This window comes from Electrophorus electricus, chromosome 5 (genome assembly GCF_013358815.1).
Source record: "Electrophorus electricus isolate fEleEle1 chromosome 5, fEleEle1.pri, whole genome shotgun sequence".
NCBI lineage: Eukaryota > Metazoa > Chordata > Actinopteri > Gymnotiformes > Gymnotidae > Electrophorus > Electrophorus electricus.
The window spans coordinates 25,192,723-25,216,509 of NC_049539.1; the positions used below are offsets into that span (position 1 = coordinate 25,192,723).

Genomic DNA, 23,787 nt, shown 5'->3' on the forward strand with positions numbered 1-23,787 from the left:
AGAGGATGAGAATGTGTGTGTGTGTGTGTGTGTGTGTGTGTGTGTGTGTGTGTGTATGTGTGTGTGTATGCATCCACTGTCTATTTAAATAAACCTAGACAACTCTTTCTGTGGTGGTGACCACACAGCCCATCCAAGGGTAAGCTGACACAGAGTCCCTGAGGCACGGGGTCACGTGCCATTCTTGTTGCAGCCTCTACACAGCTGAAAGTCAGTTCACTCAGTGCCCAGTCTAGCCAAAGTTTCTTAAATTTAATACTCCTGTTTTTTGAAAAAAAAAAAAAAAAAAAAAAGATGTGTACTTAAAACTGATCTATCAAACTGATGTGTACTTAAAACGGAGCTATCAGAATCTATCAAATCCTGTTTTCTTCTGTTCTAGGGTTAGGGTTGGGTTTAAAGATTTAAAAAAAATAATGTGGTTAAGGTGCTTGACTTGCGTCCCTGAGCAAGGCATTTAATTGCTCAAGTCATGTTCAGATGTAATTGAAAGTACCTTTGGTTAAAAATTTAAGATAAATGTAATATATTGCAATAGTTCAAGTTCAAATGACATCTTGGCTTGGTTTTATGCTGTTTATGTGCATTAAGCATTAATCGATTGAAATAACACAGTACATATTTACAATACAGAAATGCTTTTTGTAGATGTTGACCCTCTGGGGTCAGTCATGTCGTCCCTGACGAATTATGTGTATACTCTTATATTTTATATAAATATTGTGTTCTATGATCTTATGTTCATCTAAAAAGTTACATTTTGTGGGTAAATATCTGAAATCGTGGCTGAAATGCAGTGATGGGTTCATGCAACAGTGTAATTATTCATTTTAATAATTAATTGTTCTCCATTTTTGCAAGCTGTATTTTTGCATGCTTTTTCAAGGTAATAAATTGGGAGGGTGAAGGTAAGAGCTATTGTGACAAAGGAAGAGAGAGGCCAGAGGTCAGTGCAAAAACACAACCCAAGGAGACCAAATAAACATGACAAGGCATCCTCAGCTGGCTGATTAGATTGTAGGCACCTAAATACATTTTGGTTTTAGGTTTTAGGGACTTGATAACTATCCATCTGTCTTTTCTGTTGTAAAGCAACTGCAAATTATTACAAATGTATTTATTTCAATTCGGGGACCTATGAGTTAATGATGTTACAATACAAGACATTTTTTACTTGCTAAGATATTTGGGTTGATTTTTTAAATTATTAAGGGCAAATCCAAGTTCGTGGTCATTGGAGTAGTCCAGGGTAATAGAGCCTATACGGAGATTTTGGGGATCCGTGATAAATAAACCAAAGGCTAGGATAAACAAAGGCTAGTAATGACAAACCAAAAACACATGAATGAAAGGGGAAGCAGTCTATAACAAAGATGCTAGGAAGAATGAAGGCTAGGATAACAAATCAGGCTAACATAAACACAGGCTTTGAAACACAGATGGGCTTTTATACAAATCTAAACATTCAAACATTCAAACACATAAGCACAACCATTCAAATAATGAACAGCAAAACTCCAAGGGAACCAGACAGGGTTTAAATACTTGAACTAATGAACACTAAACAAAGCACAGATGCAAATCACGAACAGTGAAAACCAAAACAAGGACTGGAACAGGACTGGAAAAGTGAAACACCAACTGTGACACATATAACATGTCTATTATCATTTAATGCTTCCTAGTGGATCCACGTGAATGAAAGATTCTAGTTGAAATCACAGGCTGACACAATCTGTGTGTATTTCATCACAGCAACTCGCATGTATAGCCCCCATGGGCTAGTATGCACTCTTGTAGGTACCAGTAGTGACAGGGACACTACAAAAACACAAAGCTACAGTACTATAGAGAAGAATCAGTCAGAAGGATAAGAAGAGAGTCACTGTTTGTGGCGACCACCCTCAATACCATTCCCTTTTGGGGGTTGTATAGCTGTTTCTCCTGTTGTCCCTTTCATTTACACCAAAGCAGGTGAAACTGATTCACAACTGCTTATGCTTTCTAACTGGACAGATTGATATGCCAGAAGTTTAATTGACTTGGTGTTATATTGTGATGATTAAGTGTTCTTTTATTATTTTTAACAGTGCAATTAGATAACTGCAATCACAGATCACCTTTTTAGTCAATATTGAACAGTCTACTGTAACGATAGTCAAGACTCAGATAACAGAGGATCAAACTGTGAGGGGGTTTGTTAACAACACAGAGCCGGCTACTCAGGCTCTGAGCATTAATCACCAAGCCAGCACTCCTCAGTCCAGGGACTGGGAGAACATTATCCAGCTTGCCATTGGTCCAGTCCAGGTTCAACACGTCTAGGCAGAGTCCATAAAGTACAGAAGGGTCAGGAGGCAGGCGCAGTCTAGAAGCGGAGCAGAGATAGAATTTCAAATATAATTTAAACACGCTCATCACAAGAATGGCAATACTTTACATTGAGGCAAAGGGACAGAGCAGTATAAGAAGGTACGGGGAGGATAAAGATCAGGTGTGAGTAATTAGAACTCAGGTGAGATGGATGTGTTTTGGCCACTGATCTAAAGGGATGGGGCTGATTTGGGTGTGGCAACTCAACTGGGGCTAGTCGTATTTGTGACATCCACATTATCTTACCTTTGTGCTATCTTTGTTATTCTGTTCTGCCATTTTCAATCAGCATCTTTCAACGATATGACTGCACTCTAAAGAAATAATGTTTGATAGTGAGAAATGTGATGGAAAATATTATTTGATCATGTATTATCATGTGATTCATATGTGATGATTCATATATAATCATGTTAATCCATTCCATCATATAATCCTATATGAATGGTTTAGTCTGAATACTCTGTCTCTGTATATTGTATGAACAAATGACTGTGGGAATGTCGCTTTATGACCTGCATGTGTTGTGACCTGCAGGGGTCATAAAGAGGGATTAGGCTTTTGTTTTCTTGCAAATGGTGTCTGTCCTTTGAAGCGTCTTGGCATATGCAGGAATGTTCATCACCAAATGGAGCAGGGAGTGCGTAAACAAGATCACAGAGCAGAAGTTTAGATATAAGAAGTAGAGTCAGTCTACCCCTTTAGAGCTTTCGAGCATTACCTCTTACACAGCTGTGGTTGGTGTGTTCTATTTTCTTTATTAAATTACTCTTTTAATCACGTCTGACTTGCTGTTTGTTCAAAATTCCACCACACAATAAAGTGTGATAGTGTATTTACAGTGTTCCTCAGCTGTGGACTGGGCTGTAGGCTTGGCTGATGCACTAAGACTGGTCCTACCTGTTCATCAAAAGCGTGAATAATAATGATCATATGCCAGTTCATTTCCAAACATCCTTTATTTGATATGAAATGTATTTGGAGACTGTATCATACATTTGCATTGTAAACGGCTCTGGAGTTAAACAAGGTCTCTTGGCTTCATTATGAAGCTCTCCACCTTCAACAATCTCCATTTAGACTCTCACAAACTCTATCTTAGGGAGCAGTTACAAGGTATTTTGTATGTATTACAATTTTGCTGCTTCACATGAATACTAGTAATAATGTTTGATCAAAAAAACATTATTAAACCATCAAAGTAAAATTTGGCAGGAGTAAAATAAATGAACTGTTTTATATCTGAGAGCATACTATCAGATATTCTGCCTAACTCATTCAAGAGAGCTACAGACTATAGACAATACCAACAATGTCCCGCATGCTGTGAGCAAAAGGCAGACCAGTGGAATATGATTGGACAGTTGGACAGTGAGTCCAACTGTAGTCAGCATAGTATGACTGACGGTGGACAGAGAGTGCAGCTGTAGCCAGAGAAGCTTCATCAGTCACTGACTGCCATGAATGAAACTGTGGTCCGTGAGGTTTTAAGACCACACACATGCCAAAACCATTGTTCTGTCTTCCAAGACTTTTTCTCCATTTCTTTCCACACTGGAACAGACTCCCTTGAGTCTGTCCCTGAACAAAAACTAGTCAGCACCCACAGCATGAAGCCCCACTTGTGACCTTAAGCCATGTTACTATTTCTCTCCCTCTCTTAAGCGGTACATAAAGCTCCGTTTGTACCGCTTGTCTTTCTTGGTCTTTTCATGCCACACAGTTGGTTTCATTGCATCATAATACATTTGTATATTTTCACCAAATAACTATCGCAGTTCAAGTTGAAAATTATTATTTAATTTTTATGAATTAAATTACAGTAGCTTGACTTTACATAACAACGTTGAAATGAGACAGTGTTCACCAAACATGAGTATTAAATATGTGTCAATACTTGTATTGGTTCTTCTATTAGGATGTGTTTGATAATAAGGCTCCTCCTGTTTGTCTTTGTTACAGTAAAAGTATATTTGAACTGAGCTACACAATGCCCAGTATTTGTTAGTGGTGTATTAAAAGTAGAAAATATTTATAAAATAAATGCAGTCCTATTTGATTGAGATATGGTGACTGTGGAGGCCGTTTGAGTACAGTCAACTCATTGTCCTGTTCAATTAAGCAACTTGTCATGATTTGTGACATGGCCCATTATCCTGCTGGAAGTAGCCGTCAGGAGATGGATACACTGTGGACATAAAGAGACGGACATAGTCAGCAACAATACTCAGGTAGACTGTGGCATTTAACAACGCTCAACTGGTATTAAGGGGCCCAAAGTGTGCCAAGAAATTGTCCCCCACACCATTACACCACCACCAGCAGCCTGAACCTGCAAGGCAGAATGGATTCATGCTTTCAAAGTCAAATTTATTTAAATGGTACTTTTTACAACACAATGCAGCTTTGCACATGTCCGACTCCAAGCACCCAGTGAGCAAGCCAAGGGCGACAGTGGCAAGCAAAAGCTCCCTAGAGCACGAGGAAGAAACCTTGAGAGGAACCAAGACTCAAAGGGGGGAGGGGACCATCCTCCTCTGGCCAACAACGGACACTACAGTTGTAACAATTTCATGCTGTTTATGCCAAATTCTGACCCCAATGTGCAAATGTCACAGCAGAAATGTATACTTATCAGACTAGGCCAACAATTTGAAACGTGAAGCAGATGGTCTACAGTAGCAGAAGGCCATAGTGGGTCACAAGAAAATTTTATTCTAGAGAACTGATGCTTGCTAGATATTTTTATTTTTTTTTCATACTACTCTCTGTAAACCCTAGAGATAGTTGTGAAAATGCGAGTAGACCGGCAGTTTATGAAAACTCAGAATAGCCTATCCAGCACCAATAACCATGCCACATTCAAAGTAATTTAAATCATCTTTCTTCCCCATTTTGATGATTGGTTTGAATTTCAGCAGGTTGTCTTGATCTTGTCTACATGCCTAAATGTTGCTGCTATATGATTGTCTGATTAGATATTTGCTTTCATAAACAGTTGAATAGGTGTACAGCATTTGGCCTGCGACTGTGTACATATGTGTCTGTCAGTACATCAGTGCTTTCAATAAAACATTTGTATGCTTAATTTCAGTAAAGAACTGTCACTCCAAATAAACAATGTTAACATTTTATTCACCTTCAACAAATACATTTTATATCTTCTTCCTGTTGCTATAAAAAGCCATATATGTAATTTAATGACCTTAATGCTTAATAGATGGTTTAAGGTGTTTGTGGTGTTATGTTGTGCTTTGTTTTCAGCATGCTGTTGTGTATTATGAACATCTCCACTTTGGTCTCATGTCCTGTGTAAAGAACATTTCAGACCTAAGTCATGTTGCCATGTTTGTTTTAAGAAGAACGGGCTTTCTCTTCCAGTAAAGACATCATTTTTTGGTGGTTAATCCAGTATGTGGTCAAACAACTAACATAACAGTGCAACAATATGACCATGTAGCAGCAGCCAAAGAGGGGCACAGGAATAGAGGTGTTTAAATACACAGATTAATGAACGCTAACAAGATACAGGAGGAAACACTAACAAAGCAAAGTGGAGAGTTGTGTCAACTGGTGTAGTCATTATTAAAGGTCACCATACTGAGGTTGTTTCCTCTTACACCTTTGGGACGTGGATGTGTATGAGCTTGAACTAGAGGGAGAAAACAAATTTGGAGAAATACATTTGTAAAATGAAATTAATGTACTCCATACATGTTTTAATTTGGTCAGTCATAAGACATGCTGTGAATGTGCCCAGATCCTCTGGCTGCAAAAATTCACCTTTCCATCTTGATGCTTGACAGATGGATTAAGATCTTTGTGGTGTTGTGTGGTGCTTGGTATTCAGCATGCTGTTGTGTAATTATGAACATTTCCATGTGGGTCACATGTCCTGTGTAAGGAACATTTCAAACCCAAACCTATAAGGCACAGAGCTGGTTGGAAGCAGCTGGAGATTATCAAACTGCTACCAGTGGCCATAAATTCTACTGATACAAGAGTAATCTTTTATGACAAAGCACGCCACCTGCTGGTTTTACAGTGGACCTGCTCTTTCGCTTGTATAACATCTCTTATAAGTCTGCTTCTGAATATTTGACAACATTTTTATGTACAGTCATGCTATTATAATTTAATTCATAAAAAAATGTAATAAAAATACATTTCCACTTGAAATGCAATAGAAAATATACAAATGAGTGCCCTTGTTTTAGTGGCTCTTACAGTGCTTTATTCACTAGAGAGAACATTCTAGAAAATTCATCCCGCTCCAGATCCTCCTCTTTTACATCAGTTCTCTCTCTCTCTCTCTCTCTCTCTCTCTCTCTCTCTCTCTCTCTCTCTCTCTCTCTCTCTGCCAGAGGTAATTATTAGGTAGACCATATCTATATGATTCCGGTACTTTTTCTTGTCAACTGTTGCAGCTGTTGACAACCTGTTTAAATATAGTTATGAGTATGTGCATCAGTTAAAGTGATCATTTAGTGTTAGCAGCAGTGGATATGTAGATGTGGGAGAGTGATTAAAGATGTGGGTTATTATTGGCTTTATTTTGGCACCAAAATATTTTAACTAGTTTGTCACTGATAGATACTTCCACCCTTTTTTCAAAAATGCCAGTAACTCAGATACCACAGATGCAAACTAAAATTAACTTCTTTACTCACGTCTTTAGTGGAAAGACAGTGGAAGGAAACGCTCACTACTCCTCTTCCCCACACTTTAAATGACAGTTCACTTTAACTGTAACTAAAATTCTTCATGTGTAAATATTTTTCAATAGCTACTATCCTTACATATAACCAGAATGGGAAAAGGTAAACATTATTATTAAAGATGAAAGATTCAATACAAAGGTATCACTGACAGCAGAACAGAATTACATTGTCATCAATGAACTCATTTTTTAAATTCTTGTCTCCCTGTATTTTATCTCCACCTTTGGTTCACATAGAGCTGTAGAGCTGCTCTTATTGCTTATAAGTGCCTTGTTACTGCTGTGGAGCTGCTGTGGAGCTGTGATGCTACTGCTGTTGTGGCCAGATATCTTGAAGTTTATTTTTGGCTGCATCTGTTTTTTTTTTTGTCATTTTTCTTGCAGAAGACCATGATTTTAATCTCAGAAAATCTGTTTGGCAAGAGGTATGAGGTATAGGGATGTAAAACAAATTCAGATTTAATTCATACACTTATGAAGGAGGATTACATAGCTACTTTCCAGTCACTGGATGAACTTTCATTTTGAGTCTCTATCTGCACTTCACTGGCCAAATTTCCCAGCATCATCTGCAGTGAAAAACATACATGTAATACAACATGAAAATATTATATAATACATAAGCTAAATACATGTAGACATATGTGTGACATGAATACCAGTACCCAAAGGCTTATGTTTGTGAATTTTCATGGGAAAAAACTGTACATAACATACAAGTTGTTTGGAGGTGGGGGTCAGGGTTGGTGGTGGGGGGTATTTGGGAGTTAGAAGGATTTTAAGTGTCTGTGACTGACAGGGTCCCTAAAGAATGATTAGAACATTATTTGAAGCCAGTTGCATCCACATTTTTGAGTTTATGAATTACAGATATTTCACCAAGCACCACCAGCAGTTGATTGCTGATTGATTGCTGTGTGCCAGCGAGTGGCAGTTCTGGGGGCGAGGGGGGGGAGCGCATTTGTAATTTGACCCTGGACTATGACTATGACTCTGATTTTGGGTTTGTCCCTAATAAATCTCGCTCTTCTCCGTACATGCGTCCGCCTCCTTACCGCTCACCGTTACATTGGCAAACAGAAAACAATAGCAACATGTAACAGAAGGATGTTCCCAGTGAACCAGCAACATGTATTGAACATATAGACAATGTAGTCAATAACTGATGATGTATGAGTAATAGGCATTATTTATATACATTATTAGACACAGGCGGAACTGATAAGGAGAGTAGAGGAACAGCAAGGGGGCATGGCAACATGAGGGAGATGAAGTATAAACACACAGCACATGGTGACACACTAACAGAAGGACAAAGAAAAACAAAACCAGGGGACCATGGAACTCCACCACGTGGATGAGTTGCCTGTTCATTGCCCAGCCAACAACTCAGCCAATCAGAGACATTCATTCAGATCATCTTCACCAGAATATTGAACTCACCTGTGTGTTCAGAGAGTTTAAGTATATAAGACTAACACACAATCACTGTGAAGTATTGCCTCTAGGATTTCCCAAGCATACCGAGTGTTTCTTTGATTGATTTCCTGTGTACCATACCCCTGCTTTGTCTTTATTGTTTCTGATTTTGCCTGACCCCTTTTTGAATATATCTTCTGGTTGTTTGGGCTACTCCTCTGGCTTTTGACATGGACCCGGACCTCTCTAGGATTTGGATGACCCCTTTTGTTACTCTATTATTACTCTGAGTTTACTTTTGACCATCAAGTGGAACCTTAATAAAGTTCCTCTTCACAATACGCAAGCGTCTGATTCTACCTGGCTCGGTACAGGAAAAAGTAAAGAAATGTATTTATTGAATGTGAATAAAATACAGAGATGCTAGACTGATTATTCTTTATTCAAATTAAGCATATACATATTGACAGATAGTATATCTGAAGAAGGTCCCAAGGAGTAAGTGCAATGGATAAAATATGCAGAGAAAGATAAAATTGAAGTACTGTAATGTTAGAGCAGGGACGAGGCAAACTATGAAAACAGGGACGTCAAGACGGTGGCAAATCGTTACAAGTACACAGAGAAACAGAACACAAAACAATCTGCAACCTTCTCTTGGCTTCTCAAATGTAAAGCTGATTACATCTCCTGCAAGAAATGCAATGGATGACTCCTGCAGTAATACCTGAAGAGGATTGGGTGATATAAAAATGTATCCTTTTGCTTGCTATTTTAGTGGCTGTGTTAATAAATTGACATGTAGTACATCTATGGTGGTTGCAGTCTACAGTACCACAGCTATTATCTAAAGAATGATTTATCTTACTCTTTGTGATGGTGGTGGCACAGAGGGAGTGAGAAGCGAGGCTGAAATAAAGTTCTCTTTATTATCCATTTAAGAAAGCAGCAAAGCAGCAACAAAAGAAAAACAAAACAGGTGTTAGGTTTGTATTAGCGTAGAGCGCAGGCGAAGTGCGTAGTTCCAAGGTCAGTCAATGTGTAGCACTGACGTCAGTGACCTGTGGGCTTAAATAGTGAAAGACAAAAATAAGGAACAGGTGATTCAGGTTAATATATGGATGATTGGGACCGTGGCAGGTAAGTGATGTGGTTCTGAGCAGGAGTGGGCATGTCCCTCCTGCTGGCCTATCATGACACTCTTGACAAGCATATCTTTTATGCGCCATACATATATTTTGGAGGACTTTGAAGGACCTCTGTCTGAAACATCCTGTTTCTCTGGAAAATCTATCTATCTATCTATCTATCTATCTATCTATCTATCTATCTATATATATATATATATATATATATATATATATACACATACCAACACTCACACTGAGTGGCCATGTTAACACCTTTGGCCTTCAGATCTGCAGCCATTTGTTATGGCATAGTTTCCACTATGTGTTGAAATTGTTCTGCAGCAATCTTGGCCCATTCAAACAGAGTTGTTTCTCACAGCTGTATGTGACCCAGAACATCTGATGTGTAGCCCAAGATAGGTTTATAATGTCTGACAGCAAACCACCATTAGGACCTTGCTGTTTATCAGAGATGTAATCTTTATCCAAAGAAGATTCCAGGTGAGTAAGTGCAGTGTACTGTAGTAAGGGATGCAGAGATTCAAAATTTGTAGTAAAGTACACAGAGTAGAGAAACAGGATATTTTAGTCAGAGGTTCTTCTTTAGCTGTCCAAGAAAAGTAAAGTACTTTTAAAGAGCTCTTGTTTCTCAGGAAACTGTGTGTACTTCACTATTTTGAAAAACTATCTTCTTATATCTGTCTACCTATATATATAATCTGAAGGAGTATTTTTTAAAAAGTAGTTTAAAGTAGTTTTCAGTGCAGAATGTTTTGGTCCTTCATCAAACGCACAAGCAAAGTGCTTCTCTTTGCTTCTCTTGCTTCTTTTCTCTTTCTCTTTGCACTTTGCACTCTCTCTCTCCACTAGGTGGTGAAATTGTTCTGCAGGAATCTTGGCCCAAAACATCTTATGCTTAGTCTTATGTCTAATGTTTATATTTTCTCATTTATGCTAGATTTAAGAAAGCTCTGGATGGATTAACAGCTAACTGAGAATTATGAAATTTCTCATTAGTGATTATTCAGTTACAAGGCCTCTTCCATCAGTAATATTGCAAGCTAATGGTGGCTAGGTTCAGAGTACTGTGCATATAGAGCAGACTACAATTAGCAGTGTCCTACATCTACTAACATAATCATAATAATAATAATAATAATAATAATAATAATAATAATAATGTATGATTAATTAGCTTTAGATTATACAATGCTGATAAGATGGCTAAGTTGTACAAGGCAACACAGATGCATTGCATAGCAGCCATTATAGAGATACAGGAGAGTATTTATTTAGAATATTTATTCTTATAGTCATTTTACACTATTATTAAAACTCATCACACCATTTTACAGACAAACCAATTATACAAACACTGATGGAGACTGAATAAGACTAGCTGCTATTCTCAGCAATTGCTCTGTTTTAAAATTATGATGAAGGAACTTTTAAAGTTAACTCACCTAAAGTCACAAAGGTAGTTCAACCCTATATGCTAATTAAAGTAATTTCTCTGCATTTTTCTATAGCTACAGTGAATGTATAACTTGTTCATGCAAAGCCACCATCTAATAAATAAAAACTATTTCCCCAAAACTAAATATATTTGTTTAAATGTTATCTTCACATAAACAGGTTATTCATTTTGGGCACAGAAGTAAATAAATACATTAGGGTCCAGAAACGAAATTGACATCAACTGTTATTTCAGCATTAATTTAAAACTACTACAAAACTGAGCTCATCTGATAGTAATTATTTTAGAATGCATTCACTTTCATTTATGAAATCTTATAATATTGACATATATCTGAATATCCAATATTTTCATTGTTTTTAAAAAAACATATGTAGCCTTCCTAGCATTTATTGCTAATGGTGATTTCTTAAAGGGCATGATATTGTCTTAATTAGAATGGTTCCCTGTGCTCTGATGTTGTAACTTATATTGCTTTAACTTTAGTAGTTTAATTCTGAGAGTATACTCAAACTTTTGGACCTTATTGTAGAGTTTAAGCATTCTGTATCTGAAATTGCAGTGTTATAAATTCAAATGTACATAGTTCTGTACTTCTAATGAGTCTCTTTCTTTTTCACAGCATTCAGCTTGTTGAAACCTTTTGCTGATCAGCTTGACCTGCAAAGAAGTTTTCAATGGCTTTATGGCTGATTGTTCTTTACTTTCATTCATTTCTTTGCTGCAGAAAACCATGACCTTGATTTCCTAAAATTTCTCAGGCAGGAGTTTTGGGACCTATAAAAACACTACAATTCATTCATTGTGTGGTCAAAGAAAAAAATATTGTGGTCACAATCAAAATCTAATGCTTGAGTAAAACAATGTTTGCTCTCCCCATGAAAAATGAATCTCCTAGCCAAATATTTCCATAACAATCCTGTGATTCATTGATGCTTCCTGCTTCACAATCCCTGACACCATTAAAAGCGCAATATATGCTGAGATAGAAAAGTGAAAGAAAAAGCAGCTATACTGAAAACCACTGAGACACGTGTGGTTCCTAATAAGAAGCTTTAAGTATTTGGAACTGCCAAACAGCCTCCAAATTTTGGTTGTTTGGGTAGGTATTATTTAGTATTTAGTTATTATTTAGTAAGACGTTCACTTGAATGTAGCTGCAAATAATGCTGTGTCACGCCCGCAGGCTGGAGCGTCCCCCGTTTCCCTGGCAATCTAACCACTTCCTTGTTTTCCCACTATCGGCCATTTCTATGGTTTCCCGTCTCTGCTCCTTTAGCTCCAGCTGCTCCTGGTTTATCCTTCATTAGTGTGTCTATTTAAACCCTGTCTCTTCGTCTCCTGGTTGTTGGTCATTGTTTCGGTATATTCATAGAACATCACTTACCTCAATCACCCCATTCTCCCTCTTAATGATGGGATTTGTCTGTCAAAGGCATTAATTTTCATTCAGCCATACAGCTGATCATAATTAAGCCATTTATCAATGCTGTTCAGATGACTGAGCTTCACATGCGTTTAAGGAAATACGGACGAGTTTCATATGGCACTATGTATGTTCATAGCATGAGGTTTATAGCAGTGTATATCTTCAGAGCAGGAGGTTCATAGCAGTGTGTATGTTCAGAGCAGTGTGTATATTTAGAACAGTTATAAAAAGATGGGAGAGTAATGGAATTATTTATTCTTGAATTTTGTTACATTCATATAACTAAATAATAATATTGATCCCAATAAAAACATTTTTCAAGTGATAATTTAACCCATAATCTTTCAGGAAGTACAAAACATTCATTATATATATAAAGAAGATCCCAGGAATAATCACAGTGTTATTGTACTCATTAAGGGCTAATAACTGTAATGAACTGTACTGATGAAGGGGTAATAACTACAGTGCAGTCTACATGTCAAAGATATGTTAGCTACTTCAGATTTCCACATGTAAGATTAAAACATATTGGAATGCATATGTAGAAGATATATTAGCTGTTTTAGAAATGCCCATGTAAGAGTAAAATATATTTGAATGTATATGAACAAGATATATATTAGCTGTTTCAGAAATCCCCATGTAATTAAACTAACTAAAACTTCATATGGACTCAGTTATTGTGGTCCTCTATGTATCACCATTACTACTTGTAGTGTTTTAACTTTCTAAAATCACTACTGTTGAAAAAATATCCTAACTGTTTCTATCAGTGTTAAAGGAGTTTAGTCATTTGAAAGCAATTTGAAGTTTAGTGCTTTAAAATGTGTTTGTGTTTCACACTAACCATCTAACTCTTACTGATCTGTTTTTTTCACTTCTTCCCAAAATGCTTCAATTTTCTCTTTGGCCAATTTTTCAACATCTTTTTTTTCTCCCTTGTAGAAAAGCATGACTTTGGTTTCGGAAAATCTCTTAGGCAGGAAGTATGAGACCTGTAAAAACATGAAACAATTCACACATCACACAGTGAAATTAAAAAGTTGAAACAATTCACAAGTCACTGTTAAAAAACAAAGTTGTATTTAAATCAGTCAGAAATGTCCTGCAGTGCTGCTATTGTCCATGTAAGTAAACTCCAGCACATGCACATACATGTAGACCTGCTTGTATAGACTTTAGTATGTGCAGTTTTTTGGATGTCAGCTACCTCTAATATTACAAAATTTGTATCACACAAGTGGAATAACAGATAACTATCAAATAAAACAGCTTCTGAATCTAGTACCTCATCTTTGGACAGTGTGATTGGTTTGTGTGGATCATCTTTGGTGTAGAATCGCAGAGAATCAACTGGGTTCTTGTCTTTCATCCCATAATTGAATTTTGCAAGCTGTAATGATGGAGACAATTATTTCAGTAACAATTATAGATTAAAAGTGTACAAGTACATGTATGACTAAGTGAACTGCTCTAGACAAATACTAGACAAATATTTTGTTTTAATTTTTTCTTTTTTCAAATGCACATTTTCTCTTTACATTTACAGCATATAGCTGTCATTTATGCAAAGCAACTTACAATTATGACTGAACACAACTTGAGCAATTGAGGGTTAAGGGCCTTTGTCTCAGCTGGTCCCTCCTAGCTTCCATGTTCCAAGGTTTCCCTGTCATATGTATTATTTTGGTTCCATTCCGTAGCTTTGTATTCTCCACCACTCATTTGGTTTTCCACACCTTTTCCTTGTTTCTAGTCTTATGTTCATGTATTTAAACCCTGTCTTATTCCCTGTGTCTTTGCTGTTCACTGGTTGTATGGATGGATGTTTGAATGACCTTTATTTATGTATTTGAAAGCCCATATCCATAAGTTTGCATTCCATACCTTTTGTGTTTATCCTAGCCTCTATTATAGCCTGCTTCACTTGTTTGGCCTCGTGTGGTGTGTTTTTTTTATTTTTTTTATTTATCATGTATCCTCGTACTCTTAGTATTGGCTCAATGACCCTGGACTACTCTGACGAATCTGAATTTGGATTTGCCTCTAATAAATCTTGCTCTTCTCCGCACTTGCATTCGCCTCCTTACCGCTCATCGTTACAGCCTTGATCAGGTACCCAACAGTGGCAACCTGGTGCTGATCAGTCTTGACCTGATTACTAGTCACGTACCTCTGAGCTTGATTATCTGATTATCTTTTGAATTGAATATTTGTTAAGATAAAGACAATGCAGATTACAAGCCAAGTGTATTTCAGGAGTTAGAAGACTATAAGAAGCTTTAGTATTTTAATAGTTAAAATTTGGTTCTGTGCTGCACAGCCAAACTGAAGCTCCACCAATGAAAAATCATGTCTGCTACACTGCAAATGTATATTTCACGGACTGCTCCTCCCCTCATAAGTCACATGGTACAGCCCACCGCGTGCAGGCAGATTCACAAATGTACTGTGCCTCTGTTTTTGTAACCACACGATTGCACGATTGCACACACGAGTATAGGGTTAAATGTTAAAGTCTTGTGTGTCTATTTAAACTCCTGTCTGTGTGTGCTCCCTTTGTTGGTCATTGTCACTAGCTATGTGTCTTTGTGAGTCATTAATGTAAACAGTAGCTGTAGCACGTAACGTCTGTGTTTGTTTCTACCTTTCGTATTTAAGTGTATATCGTTAGTGTTAAATGTTTAATAATGTTCACCTGTGTAGTTGTATGTCAGTGTCTCTTGTGTTGTCCATGTTTAATGCTAATAAATGTCTTGCACGAACGAGGAATTCTGCGCGCCTTGCCCCGCACCCTGCGGCACTCGAGCCAGCAGCGTTACAGTATACAATATTTCCCTGTACTGCACTGTTGGTGTTTATAGTATTTTTCTGTACTTACCTTGACTATAAAGTCTTCTGCAGAGAGCTGATGGTCACTAGGTTGTCTCTTGATTGTGTCCACCCAGGTTTTCAGCTTTTTCTGTTGGTGGGGAGGTATAATGTACTGAAGTACAGTATGAAGTACAGATTTTGAAACCAAAGCTCTAGACTCTGGGTTATCTGTGTAAGTACTTGTCTACTATTTTATTACAACTTGCAGATCACCTTCTTTCTTCTCATCAGTTGCTTGAACTTGCATGTTTGGTGGTAAAATAAGTAATACATTTTTGTCCCACTTCTGTGCTCTCATTAACATGCCATTCCTATAGGCATAAAGAACATAATCCCTATCTAGTAAAAAGGTGCATGACTAACCTCCAACTTTTTATTATCATTCAGGGGTTTCACTTTGTCAGGCTCAAATGTTCTCCCATCAATGTACCTGTACAATCTGCGCATTTCAATTCTCTCAATTATTTCCTGTGCTGTTTTGAGCTTGTCGTCTGAACTCCATCGGATCTGATGAAGAATGTCATCTGTAGATCATAAGGGAGGAAAAAAACTAAATAAAAGTTTCTACTAAAACCACTGTTTCTTGAGTTTATTTTCTTGAGTGATATATGAATATCTTCATATCAGAGCTTTAGAAAATCAATCATGATTCCTTGGATTTTTGCATTGATAGCTGAAGTTTATTCATTAGCCATTACTTAATATATCTCACTTCAAGTTGTGATTATTGTGACTGCTATTTATGTAATATGCATTATTTTATGTATGCCTGCTAAAGCACAGTCTATTTTTTACAGAGACAGAGGGAAAACCTGTGAGTTGCAGGTAGGTTTTGGGATCTCCTGCTGCTTCAGAAATGGCGAGGTTTTTCCCCCCCAGTTTAATGTGTTTATTAGCCTCTTTGAGTGCATCAAATATCCTGAGAATAACAACAACAACAAAGATCACAGTAAAAAGAGACTAAAAAAAAGAGAGAAATCACAAAAAAACTTGCCTCTCTCTCTAACATAATCAAAGTTCAAAAATACTGAAAAGGAAATGAAAACCTACTCTTCTGGTTTAGAACTTTCCAAACACAAATATACAGCACATTGTTTAGTTGCACAGAAGCTCTGATTTTAGGACAGAAATCAATCTGTGATCTGAGAACGATGAGAGCAGGAGGCAGAGTCTTGATTCCCATGCAAACCAAGGCAGACCCATTATGCCTAGGATACACACACTAAATAGTGCATGTCACAGGATGTAACAACCCCACATGGAAAGTATGATATGGTTTTATAGAATCAGGATTAATTTACATGATTTCAACTGCCCATTTAACCTTGTGCTGGTAGGCAGTGTGGTGAAGCAGGTTCCGAACATGAAAGAGCTCGTACATGTTTAATGCTTCCTGATGGAGAGAAAAAAAAAAACTCAGAATGGTGATTGGACGTCGTTCTAAAACAAACACTTCCCTGTTTATGCGATCACCTTGTCTCTCATGCAGATGTGCTCGGCTCCATCATCATTAGTGCAAACCCGTGCAAACACCATGTAACGTTCGTGGGAGAAGTTGGATGTCATACCCAGATGGTGACAGTCTCTGGATAAAGGATAAATGTAGTATGTGTCATAAAATAGAATTCAGTCTTCAACTGAATCTTGGAGAGATTAAAGACAAGTTTACAGTTCATAAAAACTCACCGACTGAAATAATCCATTTTGTCCACATCAATGCCAGTTTTGGCATTGTTCACAATCTCGTACAGGAAAGACTTGTGCTGTGAACAATTACATTAGTACCATTATTCCCATGCCACATCAACACGGTATTAATGCTCTGAAGTGTTGGTCTATGGTCACTAGGACAGTGAAGCACCTTTTCTGGCTTACATTAAGAAAGAGTTTACACCATTTTGTGCATTCAAATCCAGCTGTCTTAAATGCACTTCATTTATATTCCTACAAGGCTCTACATGGTCTAAAGCAGAGTGTTATTTGAGTCCATACCTCAGAGTCTGTCTTGTCATGGAACAGCTCCTTAATGGTTTTAATATGCTCAGATTTCAATTCATAATTTCCTGCTGCCTTAGTGCATTTGTCTTTTAACAGGTCATCAAGCTGTTTGATTTCTTCATTTACATTCTGTCCCAATTAAAAAGGTTTGGAGGTGAAATTTCCAATAAAAGGTATAATTTATTATCTTTTTTGTTATTGTTTACAATCTCACTCATGAAGGAATTGCTCATAAATGCACCTCATTTCTTTTCCTATAATGTTCTAGGTCGACTGTTCCAAAGCAGAGTGTCATGAATACATACCTCAGGATCTTTCTTGCCACGGATCAGCTTCTTGATGATTTCAATGTGACGAGATTCAATTTTATATTCTGTCATTGCTTCCCTGTATATCAGTTCTTCAAACACTTTGATGTTTTCCTTTTCATGATATCCCAAAGGAAATACAACATTTTGGAGATGAAATTAAAATAAAAGGTATTATTTATTATCATTTTTGTTATTGTTGGAGAAATTTGGCTGTGTACTTCAAAACAATGACATTACTCTCATTATCCACATGCTATACCAACATATTTTAATGTATGACGTGTTGAACTATGGTTAATAGCTGCTGAAGACTGAAGAGGAACTGTACCCCATTATTATGTCAATGGAAAATACAGAGAATAGGTCCTTCAGACTGGCTATTTGCTTAGCAAGGAGTGATCAAATTATAAAGTACATCCCTTTGAACCTTGAGTTTCTCTAACTAAACAATGAAGAATGACTTTAAGATCCCTTGGAAAACAATAGCATTTGTTTTTTTGTTTTTTGTTTTTGTAAGAATACCCATCCATCAGCTATAACTGCCTGATTATATGAGATATACATAAGCAAACACAAAGGAAACTGTATTTTTGTGCACTGCATTAGCCAACCAAACTGTCCAATCACCAGCACAACAGGTAAACATTATGCCTTTTAACATTTTGGAATGTATTAAAACAGAAAGACATGATCTTCTAGGACAGTATATCACCTTTTCTGACTAAGAAAAAGTTTGTCATCTTATGCATTCAAATTCTGTTTGTCTTAAATACAATTTTCCTATAAGGTTCTACATGTTCTGGTATACAGCAGAGTTTAATACGAGTGCATACCTCACAATCTATCTCATCACAGATCAGCTTCTTGATGAATTCGATGTGATGGGATTTAATTTTATATTCCATTGTTCTCTCCTTGCTTATCAGTTCTTCAAACTCTTTGATCCTTTTCTTTTCATGATATTCCAAAGAGAAAACAAAGGTTTGGAGGTGAAATTTCCAATAAGAGGTATTATTAATTATCTTGTTTGTTATTGTTCAAAACTCATACATGAAGAAATTGGACACGTCTTAAATGTACCTCATTTATTTTCCTATAATGATCTATGTTGTATGGTATAAATCAGAGTGTCATATGAATACATACTTCAGGATCTGTCTTGCCACGGATGAGCTTCTTGATGTTTTCAAATTGTTGGGATGTAATTTTGTATTCTTTATTTATCAGTTCTTCAAACGTTTTGACCCTTTGCTTTTCATGATATTCCAAAGGGAAAGAAAAGGTTTGGGAATGAAATTTCCAGTAAAAACTATTAATTCTTATCATTTTTGTTATTGTTCACAATCTCATACATGAAGGAATTACATTTGTCTTAAATGCATCTCATTTATATTACTATAATGTTCTACGTGGTCTAGTATAAAGCAGAGTGTCATGTGAGTCCATACCTCAGAAGCTGTTATGCCACGGATCAGGTCCTTGATGAATTTTATATCCTGGGGTTCAATTTTGCATTCTTCCATTTCCTTATCAACTTCTTCGTCTTTTATCAGGTCTTCAAACATTGTGATTCCTTGCTCTTCATGCTGTCTCAATGGAAAACAAAGGTTTGAAGGTGAAAATGTCCAATATTATGACTATTTTTATATTTTTATAGTTTGTTTTAGTTGAAAACATGATTATACATAAATAATGTCGAGAAAAAAGTTCAGAAAAGCAGATATTTAAGAATAAACAACAACAAAAAACAATAATGAAATAATTTTGAGATGTAGTGAGATGTATTTTTTTTTCAAATAAACAAATAAAAAAATACATTCAATACTAAAATACTAATAACACTTATTTAGGTTTATGAGAAAGTTAACATTAATTACAAGTGGTAATGCTGTACCTTCCAGTTTGGATCCTTTTTCTTCATAAATTCCTCAAATAAATGAGAGAATGGCCCATGGCCTTAAATCAGAAATACACTATCAGTCTGGATTAAGTGTAATAAATGTTAATTGAACTAATCACAATTTGCTTCAAACATCAAACAATATCCACACATATAGACTTAACTCCCCACCTACTTTATTCTATGTATTCTGTATTATGTTTGTACAATACACCAGTACCGTTACCAGTACCAGTGAGACTCTGCTTGACATATATGCACTCACAGTATAATTACACATACACATATATATATATTTATTATTTCTGTACATGTACATAATGTAAGCAGAGTCTCACTAGTACTGGTAATGGTCAAACACTAATAGTCAATAATATTTTACCCAGGTCATGACACAATCCTGCAATCTGCACACAGAGTTCCTCTTTCTCCTCTTTCTCTTTCTCTTCATTTGTTCTTTCTTTCTTTTGGGAATCATGCAGATTTTTTACAAGCTTCCCTGCTAAATGTGCCACACTGATAATAAAAATGAGATTAATTATCATTGTCACCATACTGTTATTTGTAGCTAATGTCATAATTCCCAATAAAGTATTTCAAGTATAAAGTAATTGTACCCAATGGAGTGTTCAAAGCGGTTGTGGGAAGCCCCTGGAAAGACATAATAACCTCCTCCAAGTTGTTTGATGTTTCTTAAGCGCTGAAAGTGTGGAGTATCGATGATCTTCACCAGCAGAGGATGCAACTGAATGTGACCATGGATGGGGTCATTGAAGACCTTGAAGATCTTCACGAAAACACACACACACAAACACACACACACACACACACACACACACACACACACACACACACACACACACACACACACACACACACACACACACACACTGCTTAAGAAATAATTAACTGCAAATGACAGATCTCCTTTTTAGTTAATATAGTGTTGTCCACATTATCTTACCTTCCTGCTGTCTTTCTTATTCTGTTCTGCCATTTTTAATCAGCTGCTTTCAAAGATCAGACCTCACTCTACAGAACTAAAGTATTGTGTGATAGTGAATGAATGTTGAGAGGACTACGGTGTTTGTGTAATTACAGTGATCATGTATTTATAGTGCTCCTCACCTGTGGGCTGGACTGTAGCCTTGTCAGCTGAGAAGCTTTATGACTGGTCCTACCAGTTTGAATCAACAAGTTAATATAATGAGTGAATAATAATGATCATCATGTTAATTCATTTTCAATCATCCTTTATTTGATATGAAATGGTTTGTGGAGACCATTTCATAAATCTACATAGTAAACTTATATACATGGTAAGAGTTATACAAGGTCTCATGGCTTTGTTTTGCACCTCTCTCTAACTTGAACAATCCCCATTTAGAATATCACAAATCCCCCCCCCCCCCATCCACTTGTACTGGGTTTACTGGAGCAACTAAATTTAAGCTTAAATTACACACCAATTATATTCCTCTATCTATGTGAACAGGCACAATGTATTTTGCTTTGTGTGCATTATAATTTAGCTGCTTCACATAGATATTAATAATAACTAACTAGTTTTCTGTAGGTGCCTTAGATTTTTGTGCATTGCTGTATATGTGACAGCATGAGATCATGATGCTCCACCTCTCTCACTCATGAGAGCTACAGACCACAGACGGCACTGACACGACTCCTCACAGGTTAGGTTGGACTGAGTTAAAATAGGTTTTATCCAACTAAAAAGAAATAAAATGACTATTGAGATCTCAAAAGACAAAACTAAATAAAGTCTGTCCCGCACTGTGTTTAAACTCCTTTCCCTGACACTTCTTGTTCCTTTAGCCAGTAGCACCAGCTCTGCCAACCATTTGTGCTTATCCACATGCCTCACAACGCACTCTGCAAACTTAAATCAAAGCTCAAGAAGAGACTCTTTGAGACATAGATGATGAAAGCAAAGACATCTCTGTAAATGCGGTTGGCAGCAGAGTGAGAAAGCTCAGCTGTAGCAGTAATCCACAGGGTGGCAAAGAAATAACCAGCCAGGACATGTTGAGTTGGCAACAAAAGGTGCAACCCTTTGGCAAGACTGGTTCAGTATATCCCATTAAGGCATGTACTTAAAATTCTGCAGTATAACTGGCTGTACACTCATTATACGTTTTAACTTGGATTTCTTTATGGAGCTTTTAAGAATTATAAAGGAAACAGTCCCTAACCCATGTGAGTAACATAACCTGGGTTACAGTCTCAATATTGTATAAGCACATGCAAGATACTTGGGGTCGGTATCTGACTACAAGACCATGATTGGCTGGACATTTTTGCATGGTAGGCAATTTTCAACTATAGAACTGACCAATAACCATTAAAATATAATTCATATAATAAAATTTAAAAGATATGCAAATAATTATAGAAAACTGCTTCTGCTGTTCACAGTTCTGCCCTCACACCGTGATGTAAATCAGAGCAGGTACTTGTTCTTCCAACAGCACTATTCTGATTTTAATTCTCCCAGATTCTCTCTCAGCCCCATTAAAACACAGTCTTGGACACAATGTCCCATAACCTTTTAATTAAACAACCTTGGCTGGATGTGAGCCTGCTAGATGCTACTTAAATCACCTGATAGCAACATGACCATTATGACCAACAAGCCATGTTCTGGTCTGTGTGACTGCCGCTGTTAGCTTCCCTTATACAGCAGTGGCATTGCAGTGGTGTGTATCTCTTATATTATTATGTTGTGTTCTTTATAAGCCTGTTGTGTTTGTCCCTCATATATAGATTGAATATATATATTAGCTGTTTCAGAAATTCCTGTGTCAGATGTTGGATGGTGCTACAGGCAGCATAATGTTCAGCACAGCCTCTGCAGACTCTTCCACGTCTGTCACACATGATCATTGTGAAAATGAACTTTGTATGCATTACAATTTTACTGCTTCACATTGATACTAGTAATAACCTTTGATCAATGTAATTATTAAACTATCAAACAAAAGCTTGTCAGGAGGAAATAAATGAACAGTGTTCTTTAGGTGCCTAAGATTTTTGCACACTACAGTATATGTAACCTGGCCACATGATGCTCTCCTCTCTCATTCCTGTGAGATGCAGACCAAAGTCAGCACCAGCAGTACTCCTCACACTGTGTACTGTATGGCTGACATGGGACAGTGAGTCCAGCTGTAGGCAGAATACGTTCAGCTGACGGGGGACAGTGAATCCAGCAAATTATGAATGTTGCGCATATTCTGCCCAGAGTAAAAAAACTCCGCTCCAGTTATGTTGAGAATTACTGCAGTAAAAAATCGGGTCAAGTCCTGGTTTAGGCCTGACAGTTGGATTTGGGGTGATAACCTGAAGTCAGACTGACAGAAATATTTATCATGGTACAGAAGGAGTTCCAGACTCTCGAGATGAACTGAGTAACCCCGATCAGACATATTGTCCTCTCCTATGTCAAAAAAGTGAAACTAATTGTGGAAAAGAGCTTCAGCTCTCTCCATAGCCTTGTGAAATGCATAGATGTGTTACAAAATCCATGGCTGGGGTGATTGGGAATCAGGAGCGGTTCCAACAATCCAACCGGTAGCTGGCGAGGGGTTTTGCTCTGAGCACAATCATCATACTGATTAACAATATTTAAAACATCTTGGGATATGCTAGGCCACCAGTACTTGTTCCTTACTATTGCTAGTGTACAGTGAACACCAGCATTCCTGAACTGCACAAGGTTTGTGTCCACTGGAGAAGGGGAGGGCAGTGCCTTGTAAAGCTTACCCTGAGGGCAGTCATTGGAGGTGGATCAGAAGTTGAAACGAATAAAATACAGAGTGCATCTAGCTTGACTAGAGTTCAATCATTTCACTGCCTTAATGCATTCCAAATTCTTATGGCCAGTAGGAATCTGGAGTGAGTGAAGAGTATCTTTCCTCCAGCCAGTGCATCCACTCTTCTAACGCAGACTTTATGACCTGTAATACTCTGTTCCCTATACTGTAATTTATCTCTGCAGGCAAAGTTTGTGGGAAAAGAAAGTGCAGGGATATAACTTGGCAGGTGTACCATGGTGCTGTGCCTGTTTTGGATGCCTCGACTTCCACTACAAAAGGTAAGGAGGGATTGGGATGTGTCAGAACGGGTGCTGTAGTGA

General features: G+C 37.2%; 1 protein-coding gene across 1 annotated transcript; it reads right to left on the reverse strand.

The window, feature by feature from the left end:
• Positions 1–2,124: 2,124 nt before the first annotated feature.
• LOC118241300 (deoxynucleoside triphosphate triphosphohydrolase SAMHD1-like) lies at positions 2,125–20,631 on the reverse strand. Its single transcript, XM_035525948.1, has 16 exons — positions 20,599–20,631; positions 20,252–20,430; positions 20,017–20,150; positions 19,629–19,690; positions 19,183–19,320; positions 17,729–17,845; positions 17,418–17,552; positions 17,112–17,188; positions 16,899–17,010; positions 16,727–16,818; positions 16,238–16,344; positions 15,789–15,949; positions 15,433–15,513; positions 13,840–13,944; positions 13,413–13,546; positions 2,125–2,368 (listed from the first exon to the last, which is right to left on the reverse strand). Exons 1-16 carry the CDS (start codon positions 20,629–20,631, stop codon positions 2,125–2,127), a joined length of 1,911 nt encoding a protein of 636 aa, XP_035381841.1.
• Positions 20,632–23,787: the final 3,156 nt, after the last annotated feature.

What these genes read in the sequence shown, in the direction of transcription:
- LOC118241300 (XM_035525948.1), bottom strand. Translation starts at nt 20,631, where the DNA reads ATGGCAGAACAGAATAAGAAAGACAGCAGGAAG. An exon ending in AGGATTGTGTCATGACCTGG is followed by an intron (nt 19,691 to 20,016) that starts GTAAAATATTAT and finishes TTCTGATTTAAG; the next exon opens with GCCATGGGCCATTCTCTCAT. An exon ending in ATGACAAGACAGACTCTGAG is followed by an intron (nt 17,189 to 17,417) that starts GTATGGACTCAA and finishes AATTGTTCACAG; the next exon opens with CACAAGTCTTTCCTGTACGA.